Consider the following 13,417-nt stretch of genomic DNA (forward strand, 5'->3'; position numbering starts at 1 on the left):
GAAAGATTTGCCCACTTCAAGTTGTACTCACGGCACCAAATTGTTATCAGGTGGTCGTTTTAACTATTGCCCCATACGCCAGCCACTCATCATGTGCTGCAAAGTATATAGTTGATATCCAGAGAACGACGAACACTGAGGCCTTTAACGGGGTCTCAAACGTCGGACAAGTGAAGTCAAGTCAAGGCGTTTCCAGTCAAGCAGGCGGCGGTTTCTCAAGTAGTCAGTGAAGCACACGTCCGTGAGTGAAGCGGTATTTAAGTGACATCAGTCACTACTCTTCCCCCCCCCCCCCCCCCCCCTCCGAACCATCCGTGACTGGAATGCCCTCCCCGGTGAGACCGCCCAGTCCCCCTTCTTGGACACCTCAGTTCATCCCGATGGTGTCCACTGAGATAACAGTAAACACTAAACCGTCAGCTCCTCTTGTGCCTTTTTTCCCCCAGGTGGTGTGGCCATTTGCGGGCCTCAGTGCAGCTTCACGTCTTAGGTTGCTGCAGGGCCTTGGGCCTGACGGCCTGAGTGCAGCTCCGCGTGCAGCTGCACCTCAGTTAACCGTCAGTCAGGGCCAAAATCCTTACCCCCCTTTTTTCTGTCATATTCGCTGCGTCTTAACCGCTAGGGCCGACGTAAACCTTTTTTCTTTTTTTCCTTTTTTTTTTTCCATCCTCTTTTCTCTCTCCCTCTCCGCCCACGCTTTGCACCTCCCACATCAGTGTCAATAATAGCCGGACGAACGGCTGATGGACAGGCTGACTGACGGATCAGCCGGGAAGAAGAAGAACGAAAAGCACGGCCATAGGCGACTGATGGGGCGCCCGGGCCGGGAATTCGACTCACCCCAGACCCTCACGAGCACTGTATTCAGCAGATGAGTGTCTTAACCATTTTGCCACCATGCTCCTGTCAGGCATGCTGTCACTGATGCTGCTGTTAGGCATCCGTCTGCCTAGCATATGTGGTGTAGCGTATATGGATTTGTCCGAACGCAGTGCCACTTCTTTAAGAAACAGAGAGACGGAGAGAGAGCCGGAGAGAGAGAGAGAGAGAGAGAGAGAGAGAGAGACAAGACAAGACAAGACAAGACTAAGACAACTGAGACACTGAAGACAAGACAAATTCTTTATTTTCGAGGATAATAGATAAGCACTGTCGCGCTTTTTTTTCATCCAATTCCCGCCCTGAAACAGGGTCTACTCTACATAAACTACATTATATGTCATTGCATGCACTGAGAGAGAGAGAGAGAGAGAGAGAGAGAGAGAGAGAGAGAGACGAGCCCCTTCACAGCCCAGCCTTTTTTCTTTTCTTTTTTTAAATTTGTTTGTATCTGTTTGTTTGTTTGTTTGTTTTTTTGTTTTTATTTTTTATTTTTTATTGATTCTAATCTCTCAAATGTGATTCCGTATCACAATGTCGTTGTTTACAAACAGATAACTTGTTAGTTGACATTCAGAAAATTGGTGATGGTGCTCCTGCGGTCAACGGGACATAACTCAATTAAACCTCGCATCTCAAAGGGTGATATTCTCAAAGGGTATAGTGTTCAAAAGGTTATTCGGGTAGCTTTGACGAAAACACCAACATGTGCGATGTCGAATCGCTTGATTGCTCTGTTTCGTCGGTTTAATCTGTCAGTTTACTCGTCAATCCTAACACGAAGTGCTCGAAGAAACCTAGTGCCAGACAGATTCGTGGGGCCTAAAGCAATTTCCGTTTGTTACCGAGTGGATGACAACTCCAATTCCAAGTAAGTTCGTGATTTCATGGAATCATCATCATGCAACCTTCGACGATCAAAATACAATGCAATGGTTACCGAGTCACTGGAAGTACGTTCAAACTTGATGAATGAGAGACTCATTATATTCAAACAGAGCACTTCTTTTTAAAATATGTTGTTTGTATTTTTTATCCAGCAGCTGTTCATTTTAAACGCACCATATGTTACTAACTGAATGGTGTGCTCCAATGAAGACAATGAATGAATGATACGTGTGTGTGTGTGTGTGTGTGTGTGTGTGTGTGTGTACATACATGTGTGTGTACATACGTGTATGTGTGTGTGTGTGTGTGTGTGTGTGTGTGAATGATGCAATATTCACACACTGTCAATATCACGGAGGCATCAAAGTGTGTGTGGACTGGTGCACACACACACACACACACACACACACACACACACACACACACTACACCTCACTTGTCATCTTTAAAAAAAAATTAATCCAGCTGCATAAAACCAGTATGCTGGTCACACCCTGTGAGTCTACAACAAAATGCAGTGTTGGATTCCAGTGTATGTGTTTCACCAAACAACCACCATTCCATTAATGAACAGTCTTAGATAAGGTGATAAACTGAGGTGTCATGTGCACGTAGTGTGCATTAGACTTAAGAATCTGTGGAAACAAAAAGGTTGTCCTGGCACAATGATATGGATGGCACTGTACTGTATAATAGAATAGAATAGAATAGAATATGTCTTTATTACCAAGTGTACCGGGGTCACAAGGAATATTGGGGGGGATAGTACATAACAAGACACGAAGATAAATCGAAAATCATACACAAACACAGATATAGTAGAAATTAGGATACATACAAGTGCATATCAATATAAAAACTTGTGTATACTCACACATGCATGCACTGTACACACACACTCACACACACACACATACACACACATATGCAAGCACACACACACACACACACACACACACACACACACACACACACACACACACACACAAACTCTCTCTCACACACACACATACACACACACACATGTTTGAACAGAAGCTGCATATTACATGTGATGTGTTATCCCTGGAAATGCAGACAGAATTTCACACAGAGAAATTTGCTGTGATGAAAAGAAATACAATCATACACAATATGATACAACATAAATTCTAATTTTCTTATATTATATTCAAAATGATGATGGTGGATGTTTAAAGAAAGAAGAAGAGAAGAAGAATACAAATTTATTATACAAAACCTACTCAGGCTACTGAATGATGAAATGATGTGAAAAAAAGAAAAAAAAAAAGAAAAAAGAAAAAAAAAGGGAAATGGTTTGCTGGCAATTTATTCAAATGAAGTGTTTATCTTTTATTTTAAGACGAATTTGTTTCAAGATGAAATAAAAAGAGATTAGATTGGGGAAGTATAGGTTTAATTAAGGAAGAAACAGCTGTGCAAGTACATGCACATGTTGAAATATTTTAATATAATTATGAATCTGAAGAAAACATCCTTATTAATTGCATGACGGCATTTCTGATTTCAGGGTCTCTAGTTTTAAGCAGTATTTTCAAGTCTACTACGGATACTTCACACGTTGGCTGCTGAAGACAACAGTGATGTCTGACAAAGAGGAAGGCGGTGTGATTACACCTCCAGCGGCTGTTCGTGGGATGAAGACCCTTGACAAATCTCTGTTCTCCCGCACTGTCAGCATACCTGCTCTCAAGGTGCCTTCCAAACATGTCAGTGCTTTCACAAAATCACTCAAAATGGCTCTTTTCAAAATGCAGAGAGTGAAACCTGTGGCTGATCTTGCCAAGGATGATCCGCTCCACAGCTCACACAAACTCTTCTTGCTGGATCCTAGAAAATTCAAAACAAGCCAGGACTTTTCTGTGGAGGAGAAACAGAAGCTGGCAGAGTTTGGTGTCAGTGTGGAGGAGTTGTCGTACTTTGACTTGGAGGTGGGATATGAGAACTGGAACGCTGCAGAGATACTGCGAGCAGTGCTGCCGGAAACCTCAGATGGGGTGTCTGGGTACAGCATCATTGGCCATATTGCTCACCTCAACCTGAAGGCTGAAGTTTTGGACTACAAACATCTTATAGGTACGATATGTAGTTATTTGTATCTTCTGCTTCTTTATTATTTTTAAAATATTTAAAATATTTTTTTATCTATTCACTACAAGGTGAATTATACCTGTTCACATTAATTCATTTCAGCACATACGCACGTGTGTGTGCGCGCACACACACACAAATGATGGGTGTTTAGATTGGGTGAGCGTTTGTGTTCTGAAATTGCACATTAGAATAAAAAACATAAAAATGATATGCAGAATCTTATCATTTATCTGTTTGCTCACCAGATCATCAGTTTTCATGTTGTTTTTTTTCTTTGCCTATGAGCTGTCTTTTTTTCTTTTTTTCTATATACTAATTTCTTGAATATTTATTACATGACCATGAAGTGTGAGACAGGTTTGAGTAAAAGTTCTTGAATCTGAATAAAAAAGTTTTTTTTGGTTTTATTTTATATATATATATATATATATATAATCAGATTTAAATGAACTGTACATGCAGAAGATTTTGTGATTCTCCCACTACCCTCACTCTTCACTTTTTTTTTCTTGCTCCCATCTAACGTCATTCAAAATGGAAAGATGTAGCATTGAATACTACAACTACTACTAACACACACACACACACACACATACATACACACTCATACATTCATACTATGTAACCTCTCATTCTGCAAACACATGCATCAGAAGTTACCAGCATTGTAGAGCTTTATTTTTACCTGTCTGTACAGGAGAGGTCATCCTTGACAAGAACTCCAGTGTGAAAACAGTGGTCAACAAAGTCAACGTTATCGATAACACCTTCCGCAACTTCCAGATGGAGTTGTTGACAGGGGAAGACAACCTCGTTACTCGTGCCAAAGAGAACGGCTGTGTTTTTCAGATGGACTTTTCCAAAGTGTATTGGAATCCCCGTCTTTGTAAGTGTGTGTGTGTGTGTGTGTTTTCATTTCTTTTTTTTTCCTTTTCTATGTATTTTCACATATGATGATATATAATGTTTTTGTTTAATTTTGATTTGAGATGGTGTGTGTTTTTGGCTTCTTTTCACTTTTTAAAATTTTTTATTTTTATTATTATTATTTTTTTAAGCTGATGTGGTGTAGTGGAAAAGAAATGTTAAGAAGAGGAATGAATGATTAAAGAAATCAGACAATGAATAAAGGAGTATTGTTTTTAACATCAAGAAATAAAAGCATCCCGACATAGGTAAAGAGAAACAACCCAAGTTGGTGTACTATGTTCTCTGGAAGGGTTGAAGTTGGGTTGCTTCCCTTGCATTGGCTTTTCTCATCTGCACATGAGTGAAAAGAAGGCTGTTTAACTTTGATGACAGCAACTGACATGGATTATGCTGTCCCCCGTATACATCAGTGATTACAATTTACATTATCAAGTTTGTCTATGAGTAATGGATAAGCGATTTTCTGTTGTGAGTAATGTCATTTCATTTTGAAGTGTCATCAACTCATCATCATGTTGTTCTTTGTTAAACACAATTTTGTGTCATATTTATAACATGTTTGTTGGAAGTGTGTTGTTTTGTTCTTCAGATGTCATTATTTACAAGAATTATGATCCACTAAACAGTAATCGTGTAACTGCATAGAATTCAGCTGACGTTTTCTTCTGAATCACGAATCACTGTGCAAACTCTCTAATTGTTTATCATGTTTTATTTTATTCATTATATTTTCCCACAAGACCTAATGAAATGTGTTGGGTTATGCTTCTGGTCAGGCATCTGCTTTGCAGATATGGTGTGGCTTATATATATATGGATTTATCCGAATGCAGTGTTGCCTTCTTGAGTAACTGAACTGAGCTGATGAATGATTCTGCACAGAATTGCTGATTTTTTTTGGGGGGGCGGAGGAGGGGGGGGGGGGTATATTGGAATATAAAAAAAAAAAAAATTCTTTAAGGGGAAGAAAAAATAAATGATGAATTTGCCATTCAAGGGGTTAAGTATGTTTGAGTATTTTGTTTTACAAACTATTTTTTCTGTATTTGCCATATCTCACTTTGTACAAGTGATAGTGCAGCCTGCCAATGTGTTGTGCTGTGCTTATTGATTCACTGACTGTTTAAATTCAGATAGTGAAACAGCCGGCCAGTTCTGTTCTTGCAGATTAACGACAAAGCTAAAGCCTATTCAGTTCTGTTCTTGCAAATTACCAACAAAGCTAAAGCCTATTCAGTTCTGTTCTTGCAGATTACCAACAAAGCTAAAGCCTATTCAGTTCTGTTCTTGCAAATTACCAACAAAGCTAAAGCCTATTCAGTTCTGTTCTTGCAGATTACCAACAAAGCTAAAGCCTATTCAGTTCTGTTCTTGCAAATTACCAACAAAGCTAAAGCCTATTCAGTTCTGTTCTTGAAAATTAACAACAAAGCTAAAGCCTATTCAGTTCTGTTCTTGCAAATTACCAACAAAGCTAAAGCCTGTTCAGTTCTGTTCTTGCAAATTACCAACAAAGCTAAAGCCTGTTCAGTTCTGTTCTTGCAAATTACCAACAAAGCTAAAGCCTATTGCTCAGTGGTTGTCCCAGCTCCTCTGTCCTCTTCTGCCTTAAAATCATCACTGAACTCAAGAGTTTGGACAGTTGGGAGCGATCTTTCTGTGTTCGTGGTGTTTTGTGTGTGTATGTGTTTTGGGAGCAGGGTGTCAATGGTGCTACCCGGCGACAGCCCAGGTGTGAGGACCAATATTGACCCATCGTGTCAGACAAAACACAGCTCACACCCCCTTTTGGCCGACACACCTCCCGCCCTTCACTCACCCACCCCACTCTGCTTTGCCCACTGTTTGTTTTTCTCCACCGCTATCACAACAGCTTTGCTGTCTATCGGGAGCTGGTGTTGTTTGAGTATCCAGCCCGAGCCATTGTGGCCCAGGCATGCCTTCTTGGGATCAGGCACGCACATCCGGACACCCTCACATCGGGGGAAGGGGTGCGGGTGGATGGAACAAGCGTGCTCAGAGCGGCGACGGGTAAATAAAGTACCCTTGGAAGTTTCGGGTGGCGAGTGGGGCAGGCCGGCTTCGTGCCTGGGTCTGGGTGGTGACACACGTCCAGCCCAGCTCCCCCCCTCTCTCCCAACTTGTTACTTTTTTGTTTCTACCCGACCCCTCTCCTGACCCTGGCCACCAGAGGTCTCTGCCCTCGCCATCTGGGGTACACACCCGACAGTGCTCGCCGCTGCTCCACGCAGATTTGGTTACATCAACAGCGGCCAACAAAACGGACCCACAATGCCCTGTTTGCCCAGGAAAATTAGTGCGAGGTGGCTAGGATTCCCTGCGCTTTTGTCTGGTCATGTTTGGGTGGGGCTGGCCCCATGAATGGTGTGTAGCCCTTACAGTTGCCGTTTGAGTGGAAACACTTTCACTGTGCAAGCTGATAGGCTTGAGGGGGGCTGAAGAAGGCCTGCCTGTCACTCAGGGCTACAGACTGCACCCCATCGTGCTGCCAGACTTCTCCCACTGGGACAGAAGTGGGTGAAAGGAAGTGAGGGAGGGGGTGAGGTGGGGAATTCCCTAGGGAATGGACATGATGAAGGGGAAGAACAGAGGATGAGATTGAGATGGGAATTGCAATTAAAGCAGCAATTTTCCCAAGACAAAAGTGGCTAGTTGTCATGTTGCTTTGTTTAATGATACTGCTGCTAATAACATGGGGTCTTTGCTGAACATGGTATCATGCTTTAGGAACGGGTTCACAGTGCTTTACAGTAAAACATAAGGGAAGTAAGAAATGAAAATAAAAATGCACAGAGATGAGGTAGTCGATCTTACACACAGTATACACACACCAAGCGGACCACATAAATCTGAAAAAACAAAACAAAAAAAAACACACCAAAAAACTGAAGAAAACCCAGTCAGTCCAAGAAGATACATTCAGTCTGTGACTTATAATGCAGGACTGTCATCAGAAGAGAAATCTGAATTATGCATATTCAAGTCTGATATTTACTTGATGTGATAGAAGAAGTAAAATTTGATTTCCAAATTTTAAAAAAGTACATCATTGTAGGAAAGTATAAAGTTTAAAGTCTTTTTATTATAGTATTTTTAAAAATCTAAATGATTGTGCAAAAGTCAAATGCCCTTAAGCATCAATATAAGTATCTTACAGCATGTGTTTATGACTATGTCCAATGTTTAGATTGTATCCAATAGAGCACATGCATCTTTTCTTCTTATCTTCTTATTTTTAATGTTCATGTCATTTGTTGTGCTCATTAGATTACAGATCTCTTGTATTGGCTCTTGGTTAATGACTGTAGAATGATCTGGAATCTGAATTATTATTTTATATTTAGCTATTAGTAGCTGTAAGTCTAATAAGTATATAATGTATTGCTGTTGGTTTCCTCTCCCTTCCCCATGATGATGTTCCACAGGTCTCTAATCCCTTCTGTAAGGCTGGAAGTCTTTATTATTGTGTGTGTGTGTGTGTGTGTGTGTGTGTGTGTGTGTGTGTGTGCATACATGGGTGTGCACATTTGTGTGTATGTGTGCGTGTGTATACATTTTGTATTTTTGTATTTTGTATTTCTTTTTATCACAACAGATTTCTCTGTGTGAAATTCGGGCTGCTCTCCCCAGGGAGAGCGCGTAGCTATACTACAGCGCCACCCATTTTTTTTTAATTTTTCCTGCGTGCAGTTTTATTTGTTTTTCCTATGGACGTGGATTTTTCTACAGAATTTTGCCAGGAACAACCCTTTTGTTGCCGTGGGTCTTTTACGTGTGCTAAGTCCGTGCTGCACATGGGACCTCGGTTTATCGTCTCATCCGAATCACTAGCGTCCAGACCACCACTCAAGGTCTAGTGGAGGGGGAGAAAATACCGGCGGCTGAGCCGTGATTCAAACCAGCGCGCTCAGATTCTCTCGCTTCCTAGGCAGACGTGTTACCTCTAGGCCATCACTCCACATGTATGTGTGCACATTCACCAATATAAGATCTGTGAGGCTAAATAAACAGTGGATATATATATGGTTTAATTTCCTACAATCATGAATAAGTTCCATGGTCAGTATATATACTGATCACAGTATCATGTTTCCCAAGTTGTGTTACATTCTCCTTTCCACGTGCAGCCACAGAACACGCACGCATCGTGGAGCTGCTGAAACCCGGAGATGTGCTGTACGACGTGTTTGCCGGCGTGGGCCCCTTCGCCATCCCCGCTGCCCGGAGGGGTGTCCTGGTGCTGGCCAACGACCTCAACCCCCACTCCCACAGCGCCCTCACCACCAACATTAAGCTGAACAAGGTGAAGGCCGACAAACTGCAGGCCTACAACCTGGACGGAAGGGATTTCATCCTCACCGTGCTCAAGCCAGACCTGACCGCAAGGCTGCTGGCCAGGGCAAAGTCTGGCACAAACATTGATGATAATGCAACTAAGTGTGACACAAATTTTGATGATAATGGAGCTAAATCTGACACAAATGTTAACGATAATACAGACTGCAGTTCACAGCCAGAAGCCAACATAACTGCTGAAGTTGATGGTGACTTGGCAATGCAGCCTGTGAAAGGAGACAGTCCAGCTGAAGCTGTGGCTGAAGATAGCAGCAAGACAAACTCAGTGGAACTCGGCAGGTCAGAGCATCAGGACACACCCGCTGGACGTCCCAGTTCAGTCACGTCCACCTCAGATGCTGACAAGACTCAGAAACTCCTCATCACAATGAACCTTCCTGCTCTTGCCCTGGAGTTCCTGGATGCTTTTTGTGGCCTGCTGTCTGATTTCCCCCAAGAGCTGAGGTCCGATCCATGTGTCACTGAGGGTTTGCCCACCGTGATGTGCTATTGCTTTGAACAGAAAAACGATGACACGGAAGGTGGTGTAAGAAGCAGAGCAGAGAAAATAGTAGGACGCAGACTGCCAGAAGATGCCAGAGTCAGGTCTGTGCGCAATGTCGCTCCTGGAAAAGAGATGATGTGCCTACAGTTTCAACTGACCCCAGAAATTGTGTTTGGTGTGCAGAACAAAGGTGCAGCTGTCTGCATCAAGAGCCAGCAAGCAGAAGGTGAGCTGCAAACTGTGAATGATGAGGAGGCAACAGTTTACATCATGCATTGCTACTTAGGTTTTTCTTTTTCTTTTTTCCTCTTCAGAGAGAGCAGGCATGTGCATAGGTAGTTGTCTGTGATTAGAGGTATATTGATATTGCTAACACTAGCTACATTAAACTTGTCATATCAGACATTGAAAAGCTTTTAAAAAAATCTCTTTTTTTGTATGAATTTGATTAGGATTATTTGGCAGTAATTCAGATTAAAAAGTTTCAAGCACACTTAAATAAATTTGCTGTGAATTGGTGTATTATATTGACAATGTTTACATTTTTATTACCAGGAATGTCTTGATTGTTTAATACCATATTATTATTACTTTACAGCCCACTTTTTCCTCTTACCGATGTGAAAGGAAATTAACACATTTTAATCCTGATCAAGGACACCTTAGATTGATTAGTGATGGAGTGGAACAGGAGAGTAATTTTCACGTATGTTCCTCAGCAAAGCTCTGAGTGTGAAAAGTAGATTTTTGTTACAGCAGTTTAGCAGTTAGGTTATTTAAAAAAAATTGATAAAAAAGAAAAAAAAAAAAAGAAATGAAATAAAGCAATAACAACAGAAAAAACTTTGCTCATGTAGTGGTAGTCTCTGCTATATTGGAGACTCTGGCTCCATGAGTAATGTGTGAAATGAATACTGTTGGTGATGAATCTCTTTATATCATGAACTAATGAAGTGTCCAAATATTTATGATTTTCATAAAAGATTGTCACCTTGTCAGTGATGAATGTGCAAATCTGTATTCTTATTTTGTAAATCATTTTCTGCAGGCTAACTGGTTCTGTTGAAACTTAGTAAATTAATTGAAACTTGCAATGGTGTATAGTCCTGACACTTGAATGCCAATTAAGGATTATTAACTGTTACTGTTATAACCCGTTTGTGTTCTTGATTATGTTGTTTTCTGAAATTTTCCATGACCTAAAAGGATCAAAAGTTTTATATATATATATATATATATTCAAATCTTGAATTGGGACAGGTACAGCTAATGAGCTGTACAGCACTAAAATGACTGCAGTCACTGCAGGTTCTCCTCTGTCAGGTAGCCTCATGGCACTCTGACATTGATAGCTCCCTGCAGCCTGTTGGCATTGGTAGTGAAAATGTACATTTGAAATTCAGCAAGTTTATAAAAGAGTGGGGAATTTGTTAAATTTTGTTCAGCGACTTTTTCTTTCTGCGCTATTTGCATATTTTCACAAGTTGGGCATGTTGTTGGGCAACGTTTATTAAAAATGTTGTTGGGCAAGGTTTATTCAAACTTAAAACTTGACATAACGAGACATGGTGTGACTGTGTATTGGGGAGTTTGGACAAGCAGTGGGACCAGTGTCTTAGAGTTAGACTAAGTTAGAGTGAGCACAGCAGATTGGATAGTCAAGAAAGAAAAAGAACAAAAAAAGAACAAAGCAGTGTTTGTGCATGTGTTTTGCATTTTGCATGAAATTTGCCGGATTCCCATGATTGATCGTGTCCATTATATGTGTGTTGATGCAGAGGAAGCTCCACCAAGGAAGAGGCAGAAGATGTCTGAGGTGGTGTGAGGGGATGGCAGCCGGTGGCAGCAGGGTGGTGGTTTGTGTTGATGGCAGATGGCTCGGTACCCAGGATCGGATCATTGTCCTCACTCACACTGTAACTGTTCTGTGTTCTAACTGACCATTTCTGAGACTGTCAGACCGTTGTTTTTCTTGTATTGTTCTCAATACTATTCTTATTCATTATCATTAGTAGTAATGTTCTTGACTGATGTCCTCATTGTCCAAGATCATAGAAGCTGGGACTTACTGAAGTATTTTAAGATGAGAAAAAAAAAAAATTTGCAGAGCCACCCCCTATACACAATCAAAAACAAATCTCTCTTGAAATTTATTTGTTTCATTATCAAAGTGGATTTTCCTACATAATTTTTGCCAGAGGGAACCGTTTAGTTGCTTTGGGTTCTCTTACATAAACTAAGTGCATGCTGCTCATGGGACCTCAGTTTATCAGCTGAAGACTAGCACCCAAAGCCTGACAGAGGGGGGAAATAAAAATCCTGGTCTGTATATTCTCTGTTTCTTCTGGTATATTTTGAGAGTGGCTTTGCCAGTTTTTGTTCTGTCATTTTATCATTTTGTGTCATTATGCAGTGTTAACAACTTTTAGATCATTATGAGTTGAATAGGATTGTTTGTCAAATTACTCTCACTGTGTTAAATTAGTGTCATTTTAGCTCCTTTGGAATATTTGGAATGTATGAAAATGGTATGAGTGGAATTTGTTCAGATTTTCACCTTAAAAACTCTGTGGAGAATTTATTATAACCACTCTTAAAGATTTAAAAGTGTGTGTGTGTGTGTGTGTGTGTGTGTGAGCGCACATGCATATCTGTGCATGTGTGGTTGCCTGTATTTTTGCATATCTGTATGCATGGTTGCCAGTAATTTTTAGTTACGTAATTGGAATTTTAATGCATTGTTAAAGTACTGGGCATCCAAGTGTTGTATTATTTGTAGCTCCTCTTTCTTATGCAGCAGTCAGTGACCAAGCGCTGTGAGTATGATGGAACAGAGTCCTGGTTTTGTTTTCTGTGCTTTTAGTTCTGAAATGTGTCAGTTGTAGTTAAACAAGTTGTAGTTATGATGGTGATGGAATGATTTTCCAGTTTTTGTCTTGCTGATGTGGCATGTTGCACATGGAATCATGTCATTCAATGTGTGTGTGTGTGTGTGTGTGTTATCAGAAATGTAAGAAATGTTGTTGCAGCTTAGCATACATCATTACATGTGAGTTGATGTATATTTGTACACACATCTGTGTATGTGTGCAAGAAAGCTGATTTGTTTGTAGAATAAACAGAAAAAAACATGATGAATTGTTTATGACAGTATGTATGAAAGGAATGTATTTAAACAAAATCAGTTGACTGTGTATGAGTCTGTCTGTCGTCTCTTTGATTCTGTCTGGCCTCTCCCCTCTAATGTCTTAACCTTTAGTCTCTTTGCCGACGGGCGCAATAGCCGAGTGGTTAAAGCGTTGGACTTTCAATCTGAGGGTCCCGGGTTCGAATCACGGTGACGGCGCCTGGTGGGTAAAGGGTGAAGATTTTTACGATAGTGCCTGAACCCCCTTCGTGTGTATATGCAAGCAGAAGATCAAATACACACGTTAAACATCCTGTAATCCATGTCAGCGTTTGGTGGGTTATGGAAACAAGAACATACCCAGCATGCACACCCCCGAAAACGGAGTATGGCTGCCTACATGGCGGGGTAAAAACGGTCATACACGTAAAAGCCCACTCGTGTGCATACGAGTGAACGCAGAAGAAGAAGAAGTCTCTTTGCAGTCTGTTGTCTCATTGATTCTGTCTGGCCTCTCCCCTCTAATGTCTTAGCCTTTAGTCTCTTTGCATCCTTTCTTTCCTGCATGAACTGGACACATTTTCTCCATGTACAACTGGCATTGCAACCAAGCTGTT

General features: G+C 41.0%; 1 protein-coding gene across 2 annotated transcripts; it reads left to right on the plus strand.

The window, feature by feature from the left end:
• Positions 1-1,572: 1,572 nt before the first annotated feature.
• LOC143281750 (tRNA (guanine(37)-N(1))-methyltransferase-like) lies at positions 1,573-12,796 on the plus strand. Of its 2 annotated transcripts, none has more exons than XM_076587029.1 (5): positions 1,573-1,750; positions 3,299-3,864; positions 4,580-4,768; positions 8,961-9,899; positions 11,452-12,796. In XM_076587029.1, exons 1-5 carry the CDS (start codon positions 1,593-1,595, stop codon positions 11,496-11,498), a joined length of 1,899 nt encoding a protein of 632 aa, XP_076443144.1. In that variant the 5' UTR covers positions 1,573-1,592; the 3' UTR covers positions 11,499-12,796. The 2 variants fall into 2 exon arrangements, with proteins under 2 accessions (XP_076443144.1, XP_076443145.1); XM_076587030.1 differs by having other exon boundaries at positions 1,723-1,832.
• The last annotated feature ends 621 nt before the right edge of the window (positions 12,797-13,417 follow it).

This window comes from Babylonia areolata, chromosome 4 (assembly GCF_041734735.1).
Source record: "Babylonia areolata isolate BAREFJ2019XMU chromosome 4, ASM4173473v1, whole genome shotgun sequence".
Lineage (NCBI taxonomy): Eukaryota > Metazoa > Mollusca > Gastropoda > Neogastropoda > Buccinidae > Babylonia > Babylonia areolata.

Coding starts and splice junctions, on each gene's coding strand:
- LOC143281750 (XM_076587029.1), top strand. CDS start 1,593: ATGTCGAATCGCTTGATTGCTCTGTTTCGTCGGTTTAATCTGTCAGTT. Junction 1,751..3,298: donor GATGACAACTCCAATTCCAA/GTAAGTTCGTGA, acceptor TTCTGATTTCAG/GGTCTCTAGTTTTAAGCAGT. Junction 4,769..8,960: donor GTATTGGAATCCCCGTCTTT/GTAAGTGTGTGT, acceptor TTCCACGTGCAG/CCACAGAACACGCACGCATC.